Below are 27,378 nucleotides of genomic sequence, written 5' to 3' on the forward strand. Positions count from 1 at the left end.
CGCGCGGGGCCTGCTGGGAGAGCACGTCCCCGCCGCCACTCTGCCGGTTTGAACTTGGCGGGCCCGATGTGGGCGGCCGGGCTGTTGGGGGCTGCTTCGCCGGCTTCCTCGGCCGGCCGCAGGTCCAGGTCTCGGCCTTCCTCCGGCCCCTTCTCCGACCTCATGGCGGGCGCCCCGGGGCAGGGGCCGGAGACGGTGACGGTCTGCTCGCCGTCGCCGCCGCTGAGCTGCAGCAATTCCACCATGTCACTGTTGTCTCCCCTTGGCCACCAGAGCTTCCCGTTTGACTACGACGATGGCGACGGGGAGGATGAGGAGGACGTGGAGGAAGATGCTCAGGATTTAGAAGCTAAGGTGGCGAACCTGAGAGGAGTGGAGTTACAGGGGTGCGTCAGGTAAACCCTGGGCTACGGGCCGGTACTGCCCCTCTCAAGATCCCTTAGACCCTTGCAAGCGTCTTCTTCTGGCGGCCAGACACCCTCCTGGCGCCCGCCTCGGGGCCGGGGCCGTGCAGGCCCCGGCATTCTGAGGTGCCGCTGCTGTTTGCACGTAGAGTTGTGGGCCAGTTCTCACACATGCCTGCAGATTTTCTAGGATTCTAAATCTCTTTAACTGAGAATATGATCCCTACAGTCCCTGTGCAGAAAAACGTACGTAGTCTCAAAAACACAAAATTTTCCACCATTTCAGGAGTTTCCTGAATATTCACAAGTCAGATTGTGGACACCAGAACTCTTGTTCAAACCCTTAACACCAAAATTGTTTCCTGCGCCTTGGTAGTACCTGGGGTTATTTTGAAAAAGATCTGATTGCCAATGAAGGAGGTTGTAGTAAAGCAGTATTGCTTTGGGGGCCATAAATGAGGAGCTGAAACATAGATTAGCAATGCCCATCCCCGCATCCACAGACAAGGCTGGGTCTGGTCTGACCACTCACCCAACAGAATAGAAATCACTGAGTCAGTGCTAGAACCAAAGAGATTATTAAAATCACCTTTTTTTTTTTTTTTTTTTTTAATTTCTACAATTACTCAACAAACATCTAGTTTGTGCCACATACTAATCTAGATACGGGGGACCATAAACAAGATAGACATGGCCTCTACTCTCACGAAATTAAAGCCTACATGAATTTATTGTACTCATTTTACGGATAACAAAACTGTGGCTCAGGATACAAGTACAAAGTGGGATTCAGAGGCACCCACCTAGCTATTAGCAGAGCCAGGCCTAGCACTGAGGTATACCGATCAGGTTTTGTCTTCCCTATGCGACATGCCTATTATTATGAGCTGTATAGAAACAAGAACAAAGGGCCTATCCCTGCAGGAATAACTTTCTGAGACAGGCTGAATAATGCAGGTTCCTTCTGGAGTAGGCTCGTGCATCATCTTTAGAAAACACTCACAAGTTTCTGATTATCAAGCTGTGTAAGGCACAATACAGGAGATCTCAGAAATACAGGCCAGAGAACGTATGCTTCATGTGTAAGCAGCAAGGTAGCCCGCTTGAGGGTAAGGCCGTCATACCCAGAATGCGTGGATGGAATATGGAACCATATGAGATGACTGCTATACACAGTCACAGCAGTGAGAAAGTAAAAGTAAGTACATTGGGGGAATGGAGGTCAGTAAGAGTAACCAAGCAAGCCACTTGTCCAGACTGGTTGTAACAACAAGAAACAGGCCTCTGATCAACCTGATAGTGGTTCTTGATGATAGAGTTTTGGGAGTCCATTCTCATGTGGGTCATCATAGGCATTCTTCAGGATTGAGTTGGTCCCAAGGATTTTTGAAATAATTTTAAGGCTTTGGAAACTACCTTCTGAGTCTAACCAACAAGGCTGAGCAGTGTCGACACAGTTTAGCAACCTATGGAGGAGCGATGGTTATCAAAACCACAGAGCAGCTACTGAGACCTTGCGTTAGCTTCCAGGAGCCAGAGCCCTAATCAAGTGGAGCTCAGGAGAGGAGCCAGACATGTTTTATGTCTCACTTTAGCCAAAGCCCAAACAAGCTGGTAGCATCCCAGGACTAAGGCTTCCCTCCTTATTGCTGCCATATCACAGCTCATTCCCTATGAACCAAAGGGAATAGGTAGGATATGGCCTGGAAGGAATACACAACTTGCCAGGCCTTGTGGGTAGTAAGTGGCAGATGCCTATTAGGTGTTCAATAAATGTGCTGAATGAATGCCTAATTCCCACTCCTAGAGAACATGTAGATACAGTGGCTGTCTTCAAATGCTTCAGAAAACCTAGCATTTCCTTTCAGGAAAGTAAGTGTTTACAAAATTTCCTCATTTGTCCTCCCTACCTCCAACCTTCAGTTGGTGCCCTGGACAGTTTGGGGGTGAGGTGATAAGGAGAGCAGGCAGCCCGAGCCATAGTCCCAGCCCTGTTCCAGCAGTGGGCATTCTCTCCATGGACCAGGGAGTACACCCAGAGCTGTGTGGGATTGTATGCCTTGTGCCCATTGTTCATCTGCCACAGGGATAGACTGAGGCATCAGGTGCGCATGGTGAGATGAGCTCTGGGTATTTTAGGTGTTCATAGAGCCGTGCTTAGAGGATGGCTTCGAGCGTGTTGGATGGGACTGAGATGAAGCTCACAGTTGACTTCAGAAAAGATACTGAGAAGTATTTTCCTGGAGTCTTTCATCATATGCCTTGGGCCTTCTATTTATTCACCTTTATCCTGGTTTTTATATCACTCTGTGCATTAGGAAAACCATGCCTTAATAAATAAATGTCTTAGTTGTAAAAAGCTGCTTATTAAGCCTCTTTTGATTATGGGTAGAGGTGTAGTGTATATGCTGTACATTTTGTAGTGTATATGATATCATTTGTTAAAAATGTTAAGGCAAGACATTTAATATTTAAAGTGTCTTTTTTTTTTTTTTTTTTTAAGAAAAACACTGATCTCACCCTTTCAACAAATATTTCTTAGGACCTTACTATATTCTAGGCCCTAAGCTAGACTCTTGAAATAAAAAATGAGTTAAAACATGCTTTCTGTTTGTAGGGAATTCATAGCCTATGGCAGAGATGGACAAGTGACAGACAGCCCAAGGCACTTAGTCCAATATTTTGCAGTTTTACTGTGAGGGAATAAAGATTAATGCCTGAATTGAATGTTTTTTTTTTTAATGTTTATTCATTTATTTTGAGAGAGACAGAGAGGGCGAGAGGGGGAGGGGCAGAAAGAGAGAGAGGGAGAAAGACTCCCAAGCAGACTCTGTACTGCCAGTGTGGGAGCAGACACAGCACTCCATCCCACGAACCCAGAGATCATGACCTAAGCCAAAATCAAGAGTCCAGACGCTCAACCGACTGAGTCACCCAGGGCCCCCCCTGAGTTGAATCTTGAAGGGATAGTAGGATTAGCCGAACTCCTCCTCCTACAAAATGACACCCACCAAATGCTCACTGAGTGCCCAGAATCTGTGTTAAGTGCCGTAGCATAGATTGTCTCATGCAGTAGCACCTGTGAGGGAGCCTCTGCTCTCATGTCCATGTGCTGGATGAGAACAGAGGATTCAGTAGGTTCAGAAATGTACTTAGCTAGGAGGAAGCAGGTAGAGATTCATCCCAGACGTTGTATTTCCAAACCAAGCTCTTGCATGGCTCGCCCTGGGGAGGTGGAGGCATTTCAGTTTTGGACGAAACTGCGGAGCACAGGGGCATGGCGCATTCATCAGTCTGCTTCAGTGCAACAAGACCGGTACGGTCCAGAGCAGCCATTGGCAAAGAGGCTGGGAAGACAGGTGGGAGCCAATCCGTGGGTGTCAGGCTGTAGAGTTTGGATTTCATCCTGTGGGCAGGAGCCACAGAAGACCCTTGAGGTAGGGAGTGACATGATCGCATTTGAAGGCTGAATCTGTCCAGAGTTGTGGAAAATGGTTTGAAACGGAGGCAGAAAGGCCAGCTGTGTCCACCCCTTGGTGGTAAGGTTGGGAAAGAGGAAAACGGCTTGAGAAAATTGAAAGAAGCAGAAGAGACATGACTAGGTAATGGCGTAGGTGTGGGTGCTGGGGGCAGTAATGTGGACAGGGAACAGGAGGAGGAACACAGGTCTGGGTGTCTGGCGTGGCTGGCTGGGTGGCTCTTGGTCCTCTTCACTGAGGTAGGATTTTAAGAGAAGTAAAATTTTTCTCGGTGGAGAGGGTAGAAGAGGATTAGACGTGTTTGCCGCTGATTGATATTTAGGTGGAGCTGTCTGTCAGATGGTTGGGAATACGTCTGTAGCTCAGGAGAAAGATCTGGCCTGGGATGACTGATGTGGGCACCATCCGCACCTGGTGGTAGTTGAAACTGTGGGAGCTGATGAGGTGTTTCTTCAAGACGGAAAAGGAAACGCTCATATGAGAAATAAAGAACACATCAACAGTGTCTCTTTCCTGCCAGAATACAAATTGCATGAGGACATGGATGAATGAATAGCAGGGAAAAAAATGAGTAAGCCGAAGCTGTGAGGTAGAAGAAGCTGTGCAGAGCAGTGGGCAAGGCAGTTGGTTGCCTGAAGCAGGAATGTTAAAGAGACAGAGGCACTGAGTCTATAAACACCTAGTCTTTAGAGCTGCCTTGGGTCCTGAACAACCTTTCTCTCCTTGGGTCCTAATGGTTCCGCTTTTGCTAAGTTTTATGAGGCTTGTGTATCTGGCTGAGGCCCAGTATTTCTCCTCCCCTCCCCTCTTCTCTTGAGCATGAATGAGTACTTATTTTTCCATGTACCTAAAAAGAGACAGACTGACAGAGGTGCATAGTGGACATGGAAGTCACTAAACTGGGGAGTCATAAACACCCTGTCTGAAGAATGGCAGAAGGGAGTCAACCAGAACATTAAAGAATATAAGAACCATATATATTTTTTGGTAACTTTAACAGAAAAGTTGAGAATTTCTGGGGCAACTGGCTGGCTCACTTGGTAGAACACGGGACTTGATCTTGGGTTGCAAGTTTGAGTCCTACTTTGGGTGTAGAGATTACTTTAAAATCTTAAAGAAAACAAAATTCTGTTTACCCTTCACCCAAAATCCTTAATTAAAAAAAAAAAAACAAAAAACCTTTTTTGTTTATTTTGAGAGACAAAGCATGAGGGAGGGATAGAGAGAGAGGGAGACACAGAATCTGAAGCAGGCTCCAGACTCTGAGCTGTCAGCACAGAGTCTGACACGGGGCTGGAACCCACGAACCATGAGACCATGACCTGAGCCGAAGTCAGACGCTTAACTGATTGAGCCACCCAGGCGCCCCCAAAATCCTTAATTGTTAACACATTTGCTTTATCATTCTGAGTGTGTGTGTGTGTATACACACATAGTCTCACCCCCACCCCCCTGGGACTATTTAAGGGAGGAAAAGGGGAAAGTCTGCTCCAGGATCTGATTAGGATCATTTGTTGTAATTAGTTGTCCAGATGAGAGATTTTTTTTTTTAATGTTTATTTTTGAGAGAGGGAGGGACATAGCATGAATAGGGGAGGGGAAGAGAGAGAGGGAGACACAGAATCCGAAGCAGGCTCCAGGCTCTGAGCTGTTAGCGCAGAGCCTGATGCAGGCCTCAAACCCATGAACCACGAGATCATGACCTGAGGCAAAGTTGGATGTTTAACCAACCGAGCCACCCAGGTGTCCCAAGAGAGATTTTTAAGAATAAAAAAAAAAAAAAAAAATGTTGTCATTGAGCCGAATGGATTGGTATAGTTATCCCAATGGGTTTTTAAATAATGTGATTTTAGGTGATGAATTCAAAAGCAGTTTGATAGATAACTAATTCCAATATTGGACTTCCTGTTCATGATTTTTCAAGTGTATGTTTATATATAATTAAATTCATATGTATGTATTTATAAAAATCGCAGTATTATAAATACATTTAGTATATATTATACTGCTTTTGCTGTGTAGTTTCAGTGATTTTGACTGTTAAGCCAAAGAGGTTTGAATACAGATGCTATAGTGTCCTCTCTCTTGTAGCAGTGTGGTTGGGTCAGAAGATAACCAAGAACAGAAACAGGTGTGCCTACCCGAAAGCCGCCTGACACCATGGGAAGTGTGGTTTGTTGGCAAAGAAAAAGAAGAACGTGACCGTCTGCAACAGAAGGCTCTGGAGGTAAATTAGACAGTATCCTTTTTGCTGAATCTATGAGTTCACAAATTAGAGCTGCTGTCACAAGTAAAATGTTAATATTATCCCTCAAAACAAAATTTTTCCGTTTCTTTGTATCAGTTTGCTATTTCCGCTTTAATCTCTCTACTTGTAGAAATAATACATTCATCATAAGAACATTTGGAAAATACAGCTAAGTATAATGAAGAACATGAAAATCTCTAATTTTACCACCTAAACATAACCAATGTTAATATTATTGCACATAGCCTTCCAGATTTTCTGCAGTGTAAATTAAAAAAAAAACAAACTACAAGTGTGTATATTAAGACATATAAAATGGAGCTTCACCATATATACATTTAACTAAAGTAAATGCAACTGCATTTATTTGGTAAAATTTTTAAGAAAAAAGAGAAACCAAAATTGAAATAGAGACAGAAACCTACCCCCCTATCACTCAGAGCATTTGGCCTAGGGTGAGTGTGTGTGGGGAGACGGGAATCTGCTGGGCTTTCAGGGTTTTTCAGTTTCTCTGTGCCTCGCTGCCTCACTTGTGGGCATTTCTGTGTTTGTGATTCTCTCTGAACTCTCACTCTCCAAACTCCTAAAATAGCGTGAGATACATTTTCACATGAATCCTTTGAACTCTTCGTATTTGCTGCTGAGAACCTAGCAACGAATTTGGAGGATTTGGAGGATTTGGAGGATTTGGCATCCTGTAGTTATTCACTATCTGGGTTCTCCCTATCTGAACCTAGAAACCAAGTAGATCTGAGTGGTAAGGGGTATGTCTAATTTCTAATGAAACAGCATCAAACTCTTTTGTAACCTTTTTTCCACCTGTCATATTGTTAATATATTTCTGTATAATTGAATGTGTTTATGACATCATTTCTAAATGGTTGGCTAAGATTATTAAAATGTATTTTAAGTGTATTAGATATATACTAGAATATAATTAACTGGTTCACTATTGTCATATATTTAAATGTAACCTGTTAGTAACTATGTTGCCATAAAAATCCCTGGATCTAAAGCATTGCTGTCCATGATCTTCTTGTAATAAATTTTCCATATCAGTTTTGTCACTAGTTATTTCTGTGATGGATTTTGAACTGTGTAGGCAGTCACATATTCAGGGGTCGTGGCATGATTCAATGATTGTAGAAACCAGTGTATTCTGCTGTGTCCCTGTTGCATGATGTTTGTAAAACACAAATTTATTCCTGGAGAAGTGCACAGTAGTACTTGTTTCCTCTTAGAAGGGCACGGGACTTGAGAAAGATCTTAATATTTGATGCCAGGTGGGCTTGTTTAAACTTTTTCGCTTCAATTTCCTATCTGTATGATAGGAATAAAAATAATACCTATGTCACAGGATTTTTGTGAGGTTTAAATGAGACAGAATATGGTGACGGGTATTGTTGTATTGGTATTGTTACTGATAACATTGCTATTTGTGGCCTTTCTAAAGCTTTTTCATTTATTTTCAGAATTAATGTGATTTATTGAGACCCCAGAGTTTTAGCCTCAAATTTTAACATTTCTAATTCCATTATTTAGTGCAGTAGCTTTCAAAATATTTGTTCCTGGTGAGAAATATACTTTGCTTCATGTCATACACAAATGTATACATATACGTATCTGAAACGATGTCTTGATTTTGTGCAAAATCTGGTATTCTGTTCCTTCCTTCCTTCCTTCCTTCCTTCCTTCCTTCCTTCCTTCCTTCCTTCCTTCCTTCTTTATTTAGTGCGTGAGTAGGGAAGGGGCAGAGAGAGAGTACCAAGCAGGCTCCGTGCTGTCAGCGCAGAGCCCAGCATGGGGCTCCATCTCATGAACTGTGAGATCATGACCTGAGCCAAAACTAAGAGTCAGATGCTTAACTGACTGAGCCACTCAGGCACCCCTTTATTTTTTGTTTTTAAAACCCACAGATTGGTTTTAGACTCAGTTTGGAAAACACTGATCTAGTGAGCCATTGGTAAAGTGGAGTTCAGTTTATGGTATTTAGCTTTATCTCCAACCTAGAGATTCACTTATTACATTAAGGAAAGGAGGAATCCCTTCAAGTTATTTCAGAGTCAGCATACTCTGTAAAAGAAGTAAAAGAAGTCAATTAAATTACAAAAAATTCAAAAGGGAGCCTGAACTTTGGAGTCACATAGAACAAGCCTAAAATTTTAGTTTTGCCATTCTAACTGTGACCTTGGCAGAGTTACCCAATTTCTGAGTCCCAGTTTCTTTATCTGTAAACCAGATGTTAGAGAGGCAATAATAGTGTGGTTAAAAGCATAAATTCTTGAGCTGTACTTTCTGGATTAAAAACTTAGGTCTTGGGCATATCCTTAACCTCGCTCTGCCTCAATTTCTTTATCAGTAAAAGGGGGAGAATAATATTGACCTCATAGTGTTGTTATGAGGACCCAAGTGAACATAAGGAGATACCCTAGTATATAGGAAGCATTCAATGAAAGTTAGTTGTTATTATGTATTAAAACAGATGATAATAATAAATCCTGAAGATTTGTTTTGAGAACAGATGAAAATAATGAGTATAAAGTCCCTACCACAATGATTAAGCAGGTAGCAGGGTATGCTTAGTTGAAAGATTAAAATCTCTTCATGTATTTAGTACTTTGAAGTTTCTTATGGCTACATCATTAACTCTAAACCAATTAAAATATTTTAGCATGAATCTTAGTGTATCACTCATGCGAACGGTATAAAAACATATAGGCCCACTACTCACTTTATAAGTTTATTTTACGTTCTTGTGATATTCACATTTATTTTCATGCCTTTTCCTTGCTTTGTTTTGTTTTTCTTTTTTTCAAAGATTCTATTTTTTAAGGAATCTCTATATCCAACACGAGGCTCAAACTCAAATCCCTGAGATCAAGGGTCACATGCTCCGCCGACCGAGCCATCCAGGCGCCCTATTCCTTGTTTTATTTTCTAAGTGATGCTTTTCTTATTTTTCTGTCCTACTTTATTGCATTCTCTAATTTGTTTACAAGTCGTACCATTAAAAGCACAGATTTTAGTCATAAGGAACAATTCATTTCAGATTCTTGTTGAGGACCAGAAAGTAACTTTGCCAATGTTTCAGTTCCTGGCAAAGCTGAGACTGGGTCCTCATTCTTTCAGCTTCCAATTTCTTAAGTGTTTTTTCCATAATGTCAAGGTGTATTGTAGAAATGAATGGGTCAGACTTAGTATTTAATTTTGAACTTACCCTACCGGTCTTGTTTTTTTCCTTGAAAACTTAAAGGAAAATTTAGAGGATAATTGGGTCATTAAAAAATTATTTCTTCTCCTAAATTTCATCTTAGCAACAGATTTTTAGACAGGCATTTGTTTCAGACATGTCTCTAAGACTGAATTAAAAAACTTTTAAAAAAATTAAAAATTTTTTATTATTTTTTTTAATGTTTATTTTTGAGAGAAAAAGAGAGCGAGTACACATGCAGGTGAGGGGCAGAGAGAGAGGGAGACAGAGAATGTCAAGTGATCTCTATGCTGAGTGCAGAGCCTGATGTGGGGCTCAAACCGTGAACTGCGAGATCATGACCGGAGTGGAAATGAAGAGTCAGATGCTCAACCAACTGAGCCACCCAGGCACCCCTAAAATTTTTTTAAAAATTAAAAAGAAATTTCTTTAATCCATCAACATATGGTGCTTATAAAATTGGTTATATTTGTAACTAATGTTGAGTGATAAATATAGTAAATGTTGAACATTAGTATTATAAAAACTAGCATATTGGTATTATAGATCATATACATTTTATATTTAAATTTTTATTATTTAAAAAACTTACTTAGACTGCCCTAAATTCTTCATAACCTTTAGTTAATTCTAATTTTTAACATTTGCTTTAACATTTTAATACAATCTGTTCTAAATTATAAAAATGATCTAGTGTGTGAATAATCCAGGTGCTTTTTTCTTTTTTTTCCCCATTTGCCTATGGCCATTTCATTCATTAGCCCTTAATAAAGAAATAGGGCAGGATATATTTAGAGTTGATGAAACTCAAAACTGTAACTTTTCCTGATTCCTACCTTCAGTGATCAAAAGTTCTTCGAAAGTCAGCAAAAGCTATTGAAATAAAAATATACATTTAGGATCCTTTTTGGATTTTGGTTTTCCATAATCCAGTGTTCACTCTGTGGGAAAATAACTATAATTCTGTTGAAACTCAGTGGTCTCTCAAAAGACATCCTAGGGTCTGTGTTGGAGAGGATGCTGGCTGTATCTGGAAAAGGCATGGCCTGGTGGTAAACAGGTGGAGGCTGTCAGGCTGGGAATTCTGAGAGGGGCCGCCTGTGTGTTTGTTGGGGAGAGGGGATTGTGTCTCAGAAAGGGATGTGTATTCTGGGGTAGCCAATGACTCGAACAGACATCCTGACAGTAGAGCACTGTTTAAGTCAGTTACAGCATTTTGTCAGTTATAGGTACTTTTGACCCTTCATCTTTAATTCTTACATCAACTAAAATTTGTGAAGAATAAGTCTGCTTTTTCTCTGAGTTTTTAGTATAGTTACGTGAAGAATCTTAAAAGGGTACATAAATATAATCAATCATATTATTAGTTGTATGTTTAAATGACTACTTTCCTTAAAAATAAAATAAGAGTATTTTGGAAAATTTTGGATATGTGGTTGTCAGATCTGTATCTAGCAGTCACACACACACACTTCTTCTCAGACCTTCTTCCCCTCACTACTCCTACACTGTGGCAGCCTCCCAGTCAGCTCCCTGAAAGTAGTTGTCCTCCCTTCAAATGCAGTCTGCAAACTTGAAGGGTTCAGAATCATTCCCTTTCCCATGTATTCCTGCTTTGTAGTGTTCAATTTACTGTGCCTGTCTCGAAAGACCTTTTGCTATCTAGTTAGTACGACGCTCTGATTTTCTAGTCTGCCCCGGCCTTGTCAAGCCATCTCCTCACTGACCCTCTTATGGTACTCATTTCCAACTACCGTGGTTCACACTGGTTCTCTCCTCTTCCCCTCCCTTCCTTTCCACTTCCTGAACTGTTAAACACAGCCCCTCACAATATGGTGCTTTAATGCTTTCATATGTAGATTCACATAAGATTGGAGACGTCTGGAATTTCATCTGTATCTTCGTTCTTGCTGTCTTTATAGTAGGCACTGCGTAAAAAAAGTATTAGGTGAATAATCAAGGCATAGCATCTGTAGAGGTAATGAAGAATCCCTTTAAAACCAAGATGGATATTTTACTTTTGGGGTGGTGAGGGGTGTATAGTGTTGAAAAGTTGGAAGACTTTCTGAACGAGTGAGGGCAGCTATTTTCTATGCAGCAGAATTTTAGGATGAGAGGTCATGGAAGACAGGTATCCTGCGACCAGTTGTTCTAAAGTCCAAAAGGTATGTTCTTGGTGTCAAGTTTTATCTTCATTTCATGTATCACACTGGAATTGTCTGACAGTTGAAAAATTGGCCCTCCCACTAGCACCCACGCTCAGGTAGGTAGGTCTTTGGGAAAGGGAGGGCTGGGGAGGAGGACTGAGGTCCAATGAAAGAGATATAAAAGTATCTGATTATTAGTATCTAAGGAGGGAGAAGAAAAATAACCAGTAATTATGGCAGTTGAGTCCTAGGAGTCTAGTTTGAACAGCATTCTCAACTAATGCAGTAATTTAACTGATGAGTGACAGAGTGGTGGCATTCAGCTCGAAGTTTTATTTGGCCATACCTTCTACATTCTTTCTCCTGAGGAAATGCCCAAACGTGTAGATTCGAGTGACAGCAAGGCAGTTAAATAATCTGGGATATGAATGTGGTTTTGTTTTACACTCCAGCAGCTATAAAATCAGTGAAGAAAAATCTGGATTCTTTTTTTTCTTCAAGAAAATTGAATCACTTCTCTATATTTCTTCTTTTGGTTAACTCTGAATTAAAATTTTAATTTAGGGATTATTTAACTCCTGTCCTTTATCTGCATTAAGAATCTAGAAGCTTTTTATAGCTAAAAAAGTTGCAATTCTCTTGAGCTTCTGCCAATAGCATACAGTGATGCCAAAATTTATGTGTGGGAAAGTTGATTTCAATGAGGGTAATTTAGCTGAAGTTTAGTCTAAGAACCTAGTGTTTTGCTGCCAAGCAATTATTTGCATTTCTAAAAAATGACTTATAGTTTTTACCAATGCTTTCTTTTCATCATAGAATAGTTACTGAAGTAAGTTATTGTCACTAATGGTGTACTTTCTATAAAGGAAATTATGTTCTTGTTTAATTTGGTTAATGTCAGACTTGCTTTTAATATGCGATTCAAGTACTTTTATTAAATGTTGCCTTTGTTTGAATAAAAATCTGTAGGAATTAAATCAACAGCTAGAAAAAAGAAAAGAAATGGAAGAGCGTGAAAAAAGAAAGGCAATTGCTGAAGAAAAGCACAAGGAATGGGTTCAGAAGAAGAATGAACAGGTAGGGAGAAAAAGAAAATGCACACCCACATACTGACCGCTCTTTTTGCAAAGTCTTTTTCTTTTCATTACTCCTCATAACCTAGGTTTTTGTTATTTTCTCTCAGTTTCTTTCTTCTCTGACCTGATTTTTTTTCCTCTATCTTCATGGACATTTGCTAAGTCTCTGTCTTCTACCCTTTGTTCTCTGCTTCTCTCCCTTTTTCCCTCCTGTGGCTTCCTTGTGTCTTGCTTCAGGTAGTCATGAAGTCTGTATCTCTAGGCCTGACATGCTGGAGTCTTGGGTTTCCATCTGTTCAGTTGGCAGGCAGCTCTAAGCCTGCAAATCTAAAACAACCCATTTGTGCCCATTCTCCTTTGATTTCTGTTATGAGTACTGCTGTCAGCCACGTCAGCATAATCAGAATTATATTCATTTGTGTGTGACCCCCCCCCTCACCCCACCTTTCCTGTATAGTCCCTACTCTCCTGTTTGTGATCTCTTCCTATCTGGTCCTGTTGTATCTTTCAACTTATTTACTGTTTATTTCCCCACACTGGATGTGAACTCCATCAGACCAGAGATTTTTGCCTCTTTTCTTCAGTTCTCTAGCAGCTAGATCAGTGCCTGGCACATAATAGATACCCGAAAATGTTTGTTGAGTGAATGAATACAACCTCTGTGTCTTTGCCAGACTGATCTTGCTAAAAAGGCAAACGTCATTCCCCAATTCAAAATATATTTTTTATGATTCCCTACCGACCTCTGAATAATGTTTTCACAATTCTAGCCTGGCTGGTGAAAGATCTTCTACTCTCTGCTCTCTGAGCGGTATCTTCCTCCTGTGGTTCCCTTCCTTCTGTGCTGTTGTTTCTAACTAGCATTCTTCTGGGAGCACACATAAGATTATCGTGGCCCATCTTCTTAGAGTATTAGTTTTACTGGAAATTTTTGAGAGGAAGAGTGTTATTTTCATATTAAAGCAAGCATAGATATTTAATGGGGTGGAATATAACTTTTATATTGTGTTTAAGATACACAACAGATTTCAAGGAAATCTCAATGGACTGTGCTCCCCACTCCCCAGGGATATGTAGTCATGAGAAGTTTTGAGAACACTTCCATTCTGTTTCTTACTTCCTTATTTTTTTATATTATACTTCATCAACATGGAATCTCATCATATCCTCCACCCTACCTTTCCCTTTATTATCCAACTTGAAGTATTTCCTGCATGAATCACTCACTGATTACATGCTTGAAATAGAAACTCTTTCCCTCTCTGAATCCTTGTTCAATTTATATCACTTTGTCATACACTGCCTTGCATTATCTATATATTTTGTTGCTATTTTGTATTATGCATATATCTTCACTTCCTTATAATTTTAAGACTCTTAAGGATAGGAATTATTTTTTACATTATAACTTTTTAATCCAGTATAAGATCTAGCATCATTCTTTGTAATATAGAAAGCATTTTTTACTGGAATGTATGAGTAAATCTATTATCTTTCAGTTTTATTTTATTATTTTTTATTTCAAATTTTTATTTAAATTCTAGTTAGTTAATATATAGGGTAATATTGGTTTTAGGAGTGGAATTTAGTGACTCATCACTTACATACAACACCCAGTGCTCATCACAACAAATGCCCTCCTTAGTACCCATCACCCATCTAGCCCATCCCCCCCTCCTCCCCTTCATCAACCCTGTTTGTTCTCTATAGTTAAGAGTCTTATGGGGCACCTGGGTGGCTCAGTCGGTTGAGCATCCAACTTCAGTCCAGGTCATGATCTCGCGGTCCGTGAGTTCGAGCTCCGCGTCAGGCTCTGTGCTGACAGCTCGGAGCCCGGAGCCCAGAGCCTGTTTCAGATTCTGTGTCTCCCTCTCTCTCTGACCCTCCCCTGTTCACGCTCTGTCTCTCTCTGCCTCAAAAATAAATAAACATTAAAAAAAAAATTAAAAAAAAAAAAAAGAGTCTTATGGTTTGCTTCCCTCTCTCTCTCTTTTTTTTCCCCTTCCCCTATGTTCATCTGCTATCTTTCAGTTTTAATACATTCTTATATTGGCTCATAAATTAGACATTTTGAAAATACTTATCTTTTGTTTGTTTCCTATTGTGATTTTTACATATTTAGAACGGTACTGCTTTTCTTATTTGATCCAATTTTATGAATTTAGTCAAATATTTAAGTTACTGGACAGAGTTTCAAATTTTTCATTCTAGTTGTCCTTAACTATTATTGAATCTAATGCTCAATGGAATTAATAAGAGTACCTAACCAATAATTTCAGTAAGTTGAAGATGACATAGCTTTCTTCATCCAGATATTATAAGAAGGAAATTGGCTGGACGTGTGTGTGTTGTAACCATAAACATATTTGATCTTCAGAAGTAAGTTGTTATTATTTTTAAGTTGCTTCATTCCATAATATAACAAGAAAGAATTCTTTAAGTCTGTGTGACTATTTGCAAGCTCTGGGTGATAATTTTGTGAAGTTTTTGGCTATAAAACAAAACCATTTTACATGTACAGAATAGTGTTCTCTCTCCTCTAAAAGCTTCTCTTATCTTTTAGCTCCATTAAGCTCATTTTACCATGCCAATCAAACATAGTTGTTGTTTTTCTGAGAATGTAAGATACCGCTGAGAGATGATATATTCTCTATTTTAATTAGTGTCAGTAGATCTAATCCAGTTATTTGAGAAAAAAATTTTTTTTTCTTTTGAAGGGAAATGGCTTGTCCTGACATGAATCACCAATTATTGAAAGCAAGAGTCCATAAGTATGAGAATAGTTCAGAAATGAGCCCTGAGAAATTAAATTTATTTATTCTGCAGAATTCTTGTACAAATGAAGGAATAATTGATTACTCTAATTTTTTTTTTCTTTCAGACCTGTCAGATTTCCTAGTTCAGTCTTAGTTAGATTTACCTCTATTTGTAAAGACTGCTCTCCTGGTTCTTCTCTTCCCGTCTGGCATCTAGCTTTTTTCTCCTCTGTTTACATTTCATGGTGTGTGGTCCCCCACTGCCTCTAGCTTCATTCACATTTTAGCTATATCTGTGGTGTAATTTTCTCTAAGTCATTTTCACTGTGTTCTATCAAGTAATCAGACAAAAAGAATTTATGTATCCATTAGCAAAGTTGGTTTCTTCTAATATGACTGTAAATTGTTAAGTCCTTTTCAAATAAATGGCTTATCTCATCTGGTACTCTTAAATTTGTGTGGCCATACTAATTCATATTTTTAGATTTATTTTTTTTTACAGCATGTTATCACATATTTTGTAAAAGGGCTTTATTTACCTTCATTGTTTTAAAAAGATTAAAAATAAAATTACTTTTAACTCTTAAGACATGGAACTGATATTTCAATGTAAAAAATTAATTCGGATCAATAAAGCAGATGATTGATAACACTGTTATTCATGCACTGAATACTTTTACACTGTGGCAGATACTACTAGAGGAACCAAAATAGAACTTCAGAAACTTTAAGTAACCAGTTATTTTGTTAGTTTCCTTTAGTTACAAAAAACAAAGGTTCTCTCAGGGCCCCGTCCTGAAAAAGGGAAGATTTATTATTGTGCTCTGTGTGGTATAGAACTGGAGTGCCAGAAAACCTGAAGCCACTTAGTAACGGGCTGCTCTCTCTTAGTCCATCTCTCTGAGTGCCTGCTCTGTTCTTTTGCTAACAACTAAAGGCATTCCATTCTTTCTTCTCTGGCATAAATTCTACAGAAAGTCTTTTTGATGTTTTAAAAGAAACATCATTGAACTATAATTTACATACAATAAGATACACCTTTCTTAATTTTGATGAGACTTGACAAACTTGTATACCTGGATAAACAGTGCCATAGTCGGCACATAGAACATTTCCATCACTCCCAAAGTTCCCTTGCGCCCTTTTGTAGTCAGCCTCTGATCTCCACCCACAGTGGGCCTCAGCTCCAAGGACACCATTAGTCTCCCTGCTGTGCCTTTGGATTAGATTTACCTTTTCTAGAATTTCATATAAATCGAATAATGGAATATATATTCTTTTGCATTGGGCCTCTTTTGTTTTTAAAATTTCCTGGTATTGATTTTGCCTTCTTTTTTTTCAACAATAAGTATTATATTCTATGTAATTTCACAAATTGTCCATCCATTTGCTAGTTGATGGGAAATTGGGTTATTTCCGATTTGGGGGTATTATGAATAAAATTCTCTGATCACTTATGTACAATTTTTTTTTAAGTTTATTTATTTTGAGAGAGAGAGAGCCCAAGTGGGGAAGGGGCAGAGAGAGAGAATCCCAAGCAGACTCCATGCTATCAGCACAGAGTGCAATATGGGGCTTGAACTCACAAACCATGAGATCAGTATCTGAGCCAAAACAAGAGTTGGACACTTAACTGATTGAGCCACCCAAGGCGCCCCTGTACAAGTCTTTCTGTGGACATTTGTTTTCATTTCTTGGGTAACTGCTCAGGAACTGAATTGCCAGGTTGTATGGTAAGTATGTGTTTAAAAGAAATTGCCAAACTTTTTTAATATGCTTGTATCATTTTACATTTTTTATGACTATTGTATAAAAGTTCTAGCTGTGCCACATCCTTACCAAGGTTTATATTGTCAGTCTTTTTCATTTTAAGTCATTCTGGTGCATGTGTAGTGGGGTGTCATTGTTTTCATCTCCCTGAGATCTGAAATTTAGCATCTTTTCATAAGCTTATTGTATTAGTCTCCTAGGGCCGCCATAACAAAATACCACAGGCTGGGTAGCTCAAATGACAGAAATTTATTTTCTTATCGTTCTGGAGGCTGGTCTAAAATGAAGGTTATCAGTAAGGTTTGGTTTCTTCTGGTTTGCAAGATGGATGCCTTGTCTCCACACCATTACATTCCCTTTTCTCTGCATGAATATCCCTGATGTCTCTTTCTCCTCTTATAAGGACATCAGCCCTACTGGATTAGGACCCTATCCTTACGACTTTAATCACCTTCATTACCTCTTTAAAGGTCCTATCTCCAAATACAGTCACTTTGAGGGTTAAGGCTTCAACATAGAATTTTGGGGGACACAATTCAGTCTATAACACTACCAACCATTTCTACATCTCTTGTCCTGTTTTTGTCTTGTGTTGTGCTTAAATTTTTGCCCATTTTGTGGAAGGATTGTATGTCTTATTCATAAATTGTAAGAATTACTTATATATTCCTTTAATTCATTCATATATATCTATATATAGATATACAGATATAGCAAATATTTCTTCCCATTTAATTTTCCTCAGTGGTATTTTTTAAAGGGAAGTTTTAAATTTTCATAAAGTTGATATTTTATTTTTTTATAGCTTGTCATTTTTGTGTCCTGTTTAAGAAACATTTGCCTAACACCAAGGGGGTAAAAATGTCCTCCATTGTTTTCTTCGGGAAGTTGTATAACTTTAGCTTTTATCTATATTTTAAGTTACTTTTAATGTGTGGTAAGAATTAAGCATCAGGGATTTTTTTTTTCTTTTTTTTTTTTTTGCATATGGATGCTAAATTGTTCTAACACTATTCGTTGAAAAGATAATCTTTTCCCTATTTAATTACCTTGGCACTTTTGTTTAAGATCAATTAACCGTCTAAGCATAGGTCTATTTCTGGACTCTATTCTCTCCCATTGATCTAATCCTGTGCCATTACCACCCAAGCCTATTACTGAAGCTCTATAATTCTTGAGTTTGTAATTCTTTTAATCAGAGAGTGTAAATCCTCCATTTTTTCTTCTACAAAATTGTTTTAGTTACTCTGCATCTTTCCATATACAATTTAGAATTTCTCTGATCATGTTTGCTTTAATAAGGCCTGCCACAGTTGGGATTACGTTAAAAATATAGATCATTTTGGAGGAAATTGACATCTTAGTAATATCAAATTTTAAATCTGTAAACATGATTTTTCTTTCTATTTGCGTCATCTTTAATTTCTGTCAGTGATTTTTTTTTTTTAGTTTTCAAGGTACAGTGGTATTACACATGTATTGTTAAATGTATCCCTAAGAATTTCATGGTTTTGGTGATGAGAACAGTTCTTTTGCTTATTCCTGATAGTATGTTAATGACTTCCATGTCTGGTTTTGATATCAGAGTACTACTGGGCTCTTAAAATGAGTTTGAATATTTACACTTTTTTTTTCTGTTTTCCAAAATAATTCACGTGGTGATTGGTATTATTTCTTCCTAAATGTGTGATGGAATCTGGCAGTGAAGCTATTCAAGGCTGGAGTTTTCTTTGTGGGAAAGTTTTAAATTCCGAATTGTTTTTACAGATAGAAGGTTATTCAGATCCTTTCTTTTCTTTTTGAATCAGTTTTGGAAAATGGAATATTTTAAGGAATTTGACATTTCATTTAAGTGGAATTAATTGACATAAAATTGTTTTTAATATTCATTCATCTCTGTGTCTGTATGATCTGTGATTTGCCACTTATCTGTGTGACCTTAGGCACATGGCTTAACCTCTTTGTGCCTTCATTTCCCATTTGTAAGGTAAGATCATAATAGTGCTCACCTCATATTGTGGTCATAAGAATTGACATAGTACAAACGTAGAAAGTATATAGAAAAGTAACAGGAAGAGTCAGCATTCAGTAAATGTTAGCTGTTATAATTGAAGACAATGTAGGGACTGGGTGACTCCTCGTTGATGAGTTGTGGAAAAGTCTCATGCATCAGTGAGCCAGATATGCTACAAGATCCTTTTCAATCTCATAGCTTTTCTGACAGTAGAGTAGTTAAAATCCAGTATTGTTTCCGTGGAAATCGGATTCTCAGCAGGAAAGGATTCCTTTTTGGAGCTATCATCTGGCCAGCAAGACAGAAGTACACTTAGCAACTTGGGGAATGACTCAGGCTTTGATTTTTAAGACTTGCTTTTCCTGCATAGGACTGGACATATATTGTATGTAACTGATGTTTGTTACTTGGGTGTTAATTGAATTGCTTATATTAAAGTATTCTACAAGATGCTTTCAGTGGAAGAATGTTGTTTCTTAGCCCATATTTCTTTGCTCCGTGAAGGGTGATGCATCTGGCATCTGTATTGCATATACTTATGCCTTGCATGTTGTTCTCTACACCTTTGATAAAGAGAGCTAGCCATGTCATTGGCTTATTTAGAATGTGACTGTGTTGGTAAATTGTATTCTGAATCAAAAAGAAAAAAACATTGAGTTATAGTCCAATTTTTTTCTGTAAAGAGCCAGATAAATAGTTTAGGCTTTGCAGGCCATACACTCTGTTGTAGCCATTCAACTTTGCTGTTGTGGTACAAAAGTAGCCATAGACAACAAATATATAAATAAATTGGTATGGCTCCATTTCAATAAGACTTTATTTACAAATATAGGTGGCTAGTGGACCATATTTGGCTTGGGGACCATTGTTGGCCAACGTCTGATCTGTGTAAGACTTACAAGAATTGTATAGCTAGAGATTGTCTGTATGTACCCTTATAGCAGTATCTAATGGTCCAAAATGTTATTTTTTTGTTCTCTGTAACTCACTGATGGAGAAGATTTTATCTAAGTGTTCATATTGGCAAACTGTCCAAGAAATGTAGGTATATCGCTCCTATTTTAGAGTGAAGGTCAACATTTATTAAAACATACAAAATTCAGGATAGTCTAACAGGTTGTAATTTCAGTTCACTATCAATATATCTGTATTGAATACCTACTGTTTACTTAGTACTGTCACAGGCTCTGAGTTTACTTTCATGAGCAAGGTCTTTGTTACTGTTATCATGAAACTTACAGCCCAGTTGGTAGACTAAAATTGAGCAGGTATGTTACATATTTTCATAAGCCACATTGTGTCGGTCGCTATGTTTCCACCTATTTTAAGAAATAACTGAAGTTTAAAAGATTACTTCATATAACACTCATTGCTTGTATGAGCATAATTATAAATATTCCAATTAAAACTCCTTCATTTTTATTTAAGAAAAAAAAAGAAAGGGAACAAAAAATTAATAAAGAAATGGAGGAAAAAGCAGCAAAGGAGCTGGAGAAAGAACATTTGCAAGAAAAGGCAAAAGAAAAATATCAGGAATGGTTGAAGAAAAAAAATGCTGAAGAATGTGAGAAGAAGAAGAAAGAAAAGGTATTTTTATTAAAGTGACCAGTTGAGATGTATGGCTTTGGTGTTCATACATGCCAACTATATTGTATAAAAAGTTTCTCACGGAGGGGATGCTCTCGGGTGGCTCAGTCAGTTAAGTGTCCAACTTCCACTCAGGTTACGATCTTGCAGTCTCGCGGTGGATTTGAGCCCCGGCCGGGCTCTGTGTTGACAGCTCAGAGCCTGGAGCCTGCTTCAGATTCTGTGTCCCCCTCTCTCTCTGCCCCTCCCCTGCTCACGCTGTTTCTCTCTCTGTCTCAAAAATAAATAAATAAAATTTTTTTAATTTAGTAAAAAAAAATTTTTTTAAGTTTCTTATGGAAAATTGGTACCATCTTAGCATAAAATAAATATATGAAGCTATCCCTACTTATTTATGCTATGTGTAAGTTTCAGAAATGAATATGAATTGTGGTTTTGTTAGGTTGACAAATATTAATAAGCCTGTTGGTATATTTTCAGTGTAGTTCAAACTTTATCATTGTTTATGTTTTAAATATTTTTAATGTGTTTTTATGAAAGCCTTATTACATTTTATTAATTACTGTTCTATTTTAAAACAACAAATTGTTGGGGCACCTGAGTGGCTCAGTTGTTAAGCATCCGACTCTTGGTTTCGGCTCAGGTCATGGTTTCACAGTTCCTGAGTTTGAGCCCTGTGTCCAGCTCTGTGCTGACAGCACAGAGCCTGCTTGGGATTCCCTTTCTCTCTGCCCCTCCCTGCCTCTCTCTCTCTCTCTCTCTCTCTCTCTCTCTCTCTCTGTCTCTCTCTCTCTCTCTGTCTCTCTCTCTCTCTCTCTCAAAAGTAAATAAACGTTAAAAAAAAAACAAACAGAAAATTGCTTTTTTCTTCTGGGGTTTGACGTCTTACTGTTGTTTAGAGGCAGCCATCTTTAGATAGTATCCCTGACCATGTTAAATTTTGCTCTCAAATTATATAAATATGACTTAGTATTTGTGATCAGTAAGCCATTGGGGTGGGGAGCTACTGGGGAAAAGAGTCAGTGCAATTTGAATAGAATTTTTAGTTCTAGAATATCACTACAGATTCTTTGGTCTTGTCATTTTAAGGAAAAAGAAAAACAACGGCAAGCTGAATTACAGGAAAAAAAGGAAATAGCAGAGAAAAAGTTTAAGGAATGGTTGGAAAATGCAAAAAATAAACCTCGTCCAGCTGCAAAGGGCTATGGTTATGCCAACGGAAAACTTACAGGTTGGTTTTAATGTTATGTGGCTTACATAAATATGGCTTGCAGGAGCAAATATTATACATTATGTTTCCTTTTGACAGAAATAGAAATGTGTAAAAATCATTTTTCTTTCAAATTACTATTTTCTGGAAGATTATAACACACTGTGTTCCTATAGAGATAGCAATAAATTTATTGTCATTCTCTATAAATCAGGTATATTTTAAAGGCAGTAGTTGCAAAAGTAATGATTTGTAACATTAAGAAACACATTGAAACTTTCTTATGTTTTTGGCTTTTGAAGCCTTAAGGAGGATGCATTTAAGGGGCCTTTTTTTTCTCCCCTTCCTGTAACCCTCCCTGAGGCAGAACTTGCAGCGTCTCGGGCACATTTGTTTTGCAGGGGCGGCGTATGACCCCGACACAAAAGCGGTGGGCCTTCGGGCCTGCCCTTGTTGGAAATGGCGCTGCATGTTTTTCTTTGTGCCTCATGTTGGAAGCTCAGGCCTTGCTGACAGCTGCCTTCACTTGTTTAAGTGATTTATTATTAAAAAATACTCCCATTCTGTTCTGTTCACACAATAGAACATATTCCAGACTTTGTTTTGACCATCTCGGTGAAGTGTGTGTTGACATATCTCTGCAGTCGAAGTGGGTTGCCAGTGTCTGAACGACACATTCCTGCTGTCAGGGTTCAGGCCTTTCCCACATGTCATGGAAGTCATCCATTACAGCTAGTAGGCACCGGGCATGGTCTGCTCTTTTTTCTTCTTTTCCTGTCTGAAAAAAAATAGTAATAAGCGGTGGTTTTGACCGAAGGATTGGATGGGAAAGTGAAAACTTTAGGTGGGAATATACATATTTACTGGAAGTTATTTGCTAAAATAATGGATTATTTTATTAAATTTTTTGCAATTTAAATGAGTTTTGTTCAAATAAACTTTTGTCTGCAAATGCTCTACTGCTTTTAATAAGCAAAATTTTAGTGATATTATGAAATCTGATCAATTTGAGTGATAGTAATGTAGAATTTCAGTCATTATGAATAAGAGTTTTGTTCACTTTAGCTAAATATGCACTATTGCAATATACTTTTTTTTTCTCTCTCTCTAAAGTTTAGTATCTGACTAGGGAAAACTAGTACAGAATCAGTGGTTTCCCAGACTGAGGTAAGAAAATGAAGATTTTGTTCAATTTAAGGGTTCAAAAAGGGATTTCCTAGTAAAATTTTTATGTGAGGTTTTATTTATATAGATTTTAAGAACACTCTTTGGACTTCTAGAATTATCATTTATATTTTAATTTTTACTGCAGTACTTACTGTATTTGAAAAATGTTACTTGTTTGAAAATATTTTAGAGTTCAAGTTTTAAATGGATTAAGTTGGCTTCTCAGTGATATTTTTGCCCTTTTGATACTGTAACATTTTTCTAGGAATTTAAAAATAAGTAGTTTCTTTGATCTTAAGAAGTTTTTTCTTGTTTTGTTCTGACTTCTTAATAATTTTAGATTTTTACAGTGGAAATTCTTATCCAGAACCAGCCTTTTATAACCCAATTCCATGGAGACCCATTCATATGCCTCCTTCCAAAGAAGCTAAGGACCTATCAGGAAAGAAGACTAAAAGGCCTGTAATAAGTCAGCCACACAGGTCATCGTCTCTGGTGGTTCAGAAAGCCAGAAACAATCTTTGCCTTGGAACTCTGTGCAGAATACAAAGATAGCAGATATGGGAAATTGCATGCTTTTACCTGGAGCTATTTAATTTTAAAATTAGAATAGTTTTTTTACTGCTCAGGCAGCAGCTCAACATTTGATGTGATTATTAACAAGTTCATGTTTTTGCATTTGTATATGTTGTCCTTAGAGTTAATTGAGGAAGACGTTTTATACATTTTCATTTTTATAAGTGCTTCAAGGTAGATCTTGGCATATTGTTTCACAGGATAGGTGACTGGATATCTAACAATTGTGTTTCTATTTAGCTTGTATTAAAACGACATTGTAATACCAGTAAAACCAACAATTTGTATGGTGTTCTTTCATACTCTGTGTTTATTCGTGTTTATGTTTATCATAGTAAGATTAAGCTTAAATTGTTCAAATAAGCTTTTGTAAACTGCATGCTCAAAATAACTCTTAGAAGAATCTAAATGGGTTAGACTTCTAGAGTAATCAAACACAGTCTTCCTTGATAGCTTTTGGTGTATTTTTCCTTATGTATATATTTTTAAATAACTAGAGGCATGTTTTTTATAACAAAGAAATGAGGGTTGAGTTTTTGAAAGGGAAACTTAAAAGCATTGTTATAGGCTCTGGATCTGAGGTTAACATGTAGCAATCTTGAGACACTAATAGTATTTTGCTATACTTCGTACAAATACTTACACATTCATTATAATTAGGTAGTTAATTTTGAAATTAAGGTTAGCAGTACATTATTTTTTAATGTTAAGGGTTAAGTGATATTTATTGAAGCTAAGATCTTACTAATGAATACATAATAAGGAAAGTAGTTCAAAGGATTACTGAACTAGCATTCAGCACTTTTTACTAAATTTTAAAAGTCTGTATCTTTTTTTAGGGACCGTCGAGAAATGAAGATTTGTTGTGGCAATATAAAGTTCAGTAAATTGATTTAAAAGTGATTCCTATTTAGAATATACATATTCCATGTTTCTGCTAGGTTAGTAATTTGCCAAGTTTCTAGTGACTAACGGGCAGTGTTGTTGACCAACGCAAAGGAGCGACAGTAGAATCTTTGAAGGGCATTCACGTCATCAGAAATCTAGGAAAATTCACTTCTAAGCAGGAAACAGTTTGGGAGGCACCAGTAGGGTTTGTTGGGACAGAATAGTGGTCAGATTTATAAGCCTGACCATCCTTCTCAGAACCTCTTAGACGTAGTGATATTTTCAGACAATCATTCCACTTGAACAAATTCACCTCTGTAGAGAGAACGTGCAATTTACCAGTGTAGTGATAAACTTGTGTGTCGCTTATCGCTAAGTATCCATAGGCCTGAATTCCTGCGAGTTTTAGATGTATGTTATATTTAAGAAACCTTCAGTTTCACACAGTAGATTCAGGTGTTTAGGCAACTTCTAGCTATAACCGTAATTCTAGTAATACTTTGCTCAATCAGTCATTAATTAGTTTGACCAGTATTACATCAGTCTCTCCTTGTCTCTGGTTTCGCTTTCCATGGCTTTAGTTACCTGTGGTCAACCACTGTCCCAAAAGAGGGTAACTACAGTACAATAAGGTATTTTGAAAGAGAAGCCACATTCACATAACTTATTACAGTATATTGTTATAATTTGTTCTGTATTATTGTTAATCTCTCACTGTGCCTAAGTTACAAGTTAAACTTCATCATAGGTATGTGTGTATAGGGAAAACCAGTATATCTAGGGTTTGGTACTATCTGTGGTTTCAGGCACCCACTAGGGAGGGGTCTTGGAACCTATCCCCACAGATAAGGGGAACTATTGTAATTGAACATTTACTCTGTAACAGATGTTTTGCATACTGATTTAGGAATTTAAATGACATATTTCTTTAATTCAGTCAACATTTTCGGCCTAACCAGGAAAACCTATAACAGACTAAATGCTATAATACACTGCTTAAAAGTGAAGTACAGGGGCATCTGGGTGGTTCAGTTGGTTAAGCATCCAACTTTAGCTCAGGTCATAATCTCACCGTTCTCGTGGGTTTGAGCCCCACCTCGGGCTCTGTGTGGACAGCTCAGAGCCTGGAGCCTGCTTCAGATTCTGTGTGTCCCTCTCTTTCTGCCCCTCCCCCTCTCACACTCTGTCTCTCAAAAATAAACATTAAAAAAAAATCAAGTTCAAAGTTCATCTGGGAGCATAAATGAGAGGTAGTTCAGCCTATGAAGGGATTAAGAAAGGCTACAAAGAGAAGGTGACATTTGAGCTGGTAAAAAATAAGCAGGAGTTTTCTGGATGGTCACAAGCTGACCATACTCATTAACATGCGGCAAGAAGTATCTGGGAGAGAAGTAGGGGTCAGAGTAAAAAAGGTTCTGTGTATGCTGCAGAATTTGGACCTGATCCTAAGGACGTGTAATGTCCTTTTTTACTTCTCCAGTGATCCACTGTAAAAAGATTTTGATACCAAACTTATTTACTATTAAAATCCATTTTTTATTAATTGGAAACTTCAATCAACATATCTGATCACCAGGAGGTTAGTGTTTTTAACCTGAATCCATTTTTCTTGATGTCCGGATACTTGATATTTTAGGCATTACAGACGACATTATAACATTTGAAATTTCTGTTGAGGTTTTTAAAATTTGTTTGAATTTTACTACCACTTTGGAAGTGTTCTGAAATATCTAGGTAACCTATAATGTCAACAAATTCATGATCCAATGGAAAGAACACAGGTATTGTAGACCTAAGTCTGTGAGTCCTGGTTTTATGTCTGTTTACCTGGAAGATGCCTCATTTTTTCAATGTTTAATACCTTATCTAATTTAGAAACTTATGGGGTTATAAAATAATAAGTGGGAGTATGTAAAAATGCAAGTTTCTTTTTTGTATGATAATTCTGATAAGATCTACCAAAGATATTCTTTGTCTTTAGTGATAATTGATTTACATAATAACTGGCTTCAGTTAAAGATTTACCAACAGTAAGTTAACTGGTCAGTGCTTGGGATGGACTTTCATTTACCCCTATTCTAAAAATAAAAAGGGAATACTGTGTTCATTTCTTTCAGATCGATTCAGTAAATATTTGTTGAATATCTAATGTATGCTAGTTAATATTCTAGATGCTGGAGGTTCATCTGTGCATAAGAGAGCCCCTGCATGCTGCCCTCATGGGATCTTATGTGACTGGGATGGGAAACATACTAAGCATGTAAACAAACAGCACTTTATCTGGCTCTAGGTGTTGTAAAGAAAATAAGACAGAATATTGTGATAAATAGTTAACAGGGTAGAGGAGGGAGTCCACTACTTTAGATGGGTGGGCTTCTTTGAAGTGGTAACGTACAGCCAAGATCGCCTTGCCAAAACCTGGGGAAAGAGATATCCAATCAGAGGGAACAGCCAGTACAGAGGTCCTAGAGCAAAAATGAATTTGCTATATCTGAAAAAAGGCCAGTGTGGCTAGAGAGGAGCCAGTGATGGGGAAAATAATAGGAGTTAAGGTTGGAGGGTCAGAGTATATATAATCCTGAGTTCACTAGATCAGGTTTTATTCTAATTATATTGAGATGCCTCTGGAAGATTTTAAGAAGGGCATTGATATAATCTGGTTTATACTTTGAGATTACTCTGGCAGCTGTGAAGAAATTGGCTTGTTGGGGACAAAGAATCAAATAAGGGAGACTCATGGGGAGGATTTTGCAGTATCCAGGAAAAGAGCTCGTGTAGTTTGGAGTAAGATGGCAGCCGCAGCCTGGTAAGAGGGAGAAATGGATTTGGGTTATACTTTGGTGGT

General features: G+C 37.9%; 1 protein-coding gene across 3 annotated transcripts; it reads left to right on the top strand.

Annotated features, from left to right (window-relative positions):
• Positions 1–2: 2 nt before the first annotated feature.
• CCDC34 (coiled-coil domain containing 34) lies at positions 3–26,649 on the top strand. 3 transcript variants are annotated; one of them, XM_053203363.1, is made up of 7 exons: positions 3–395; positions 5,975–6,110; positions 12,459–12,566; positions 20,534–20,692; positions 21,782–21,923; positions 23,016–23,069; positions 23,410–23,548. In XM_053203363.1, exons 1-6 carry the CDS (start codon positions 67–69, stop codon positions 23,018–23,020), a joined length of 879 nt encoding a protein of 292 aa, XP_053059338.1. In that variant the 5' UTR covers positions 3–66; the 3' UTR covers positions 23,021–23,069; positions 23,410–23,548. The 3 variants fall into 3 exon arrangements, with proteins under 3 accessions (XP_053059338.1, XP_026928763.2, XP_053059337.1); XM_053203362.1 differs by lacking the exon at positions 23,016–23,069 and adding an exon at positions 24,468–26,649 and having other exon boundaries at positions 5–395; positions 23,410–24,350; XM_027072962.2 differs by lacking the exons at positions 20,534–20,692; positions 23,016–23,069 and adding an exon at positions 24,468–26,649 and having other exon boundaries at positions 23,410–24,350.
• The last annotated feature ends 729 nt before the right edge of the window (positions 26,650–27,378 follow it).

Source organism: Acinonyx jubatus, chromosome D1, assembly GCF_027475565.1.
Source record: "Acinonyx jubatus isolate Ajub_Pintada_27869175 chromosome D1, VMU_Ajub_asm_v1.0, whole genome shotgun sequence".
NCBI classification, from domain to species: domain Eukaryota; kingdom Metazoa; phylum Chordata; class Mammalia; order Carnivora; family Felidae; genus Acinonyx; species Acinonyx jubatus.

What these genes read in the sequence shown, in the direction of transcription:
- CCDC34 (XM_053203362.1), top strand. Translation starts at nt 67, where the DNA reads ATGTGGGCGGCCGGGCTGTTGGGGGCTGCTTCGCCGGCTTCCTCGGCC. An exon ending in TTCAGAAGAAGAATGAACAG is followed by an intron (nt 12,567 to 20,533) that starts GTAGGGAGAAAA and finishes TTTTTATTTAAG; the next exon opens with AAAAAAAAAGAAAGGGAACA. An exon ending in TGCCAACGGAAAACTTACAG is followed by an intron (nt 21,924 to 23,409) that starts GTTGGTTTTAAT and finishes TAATAATTTTAG; the next exon opens with ATTTTTACAGTGGAAATTCT.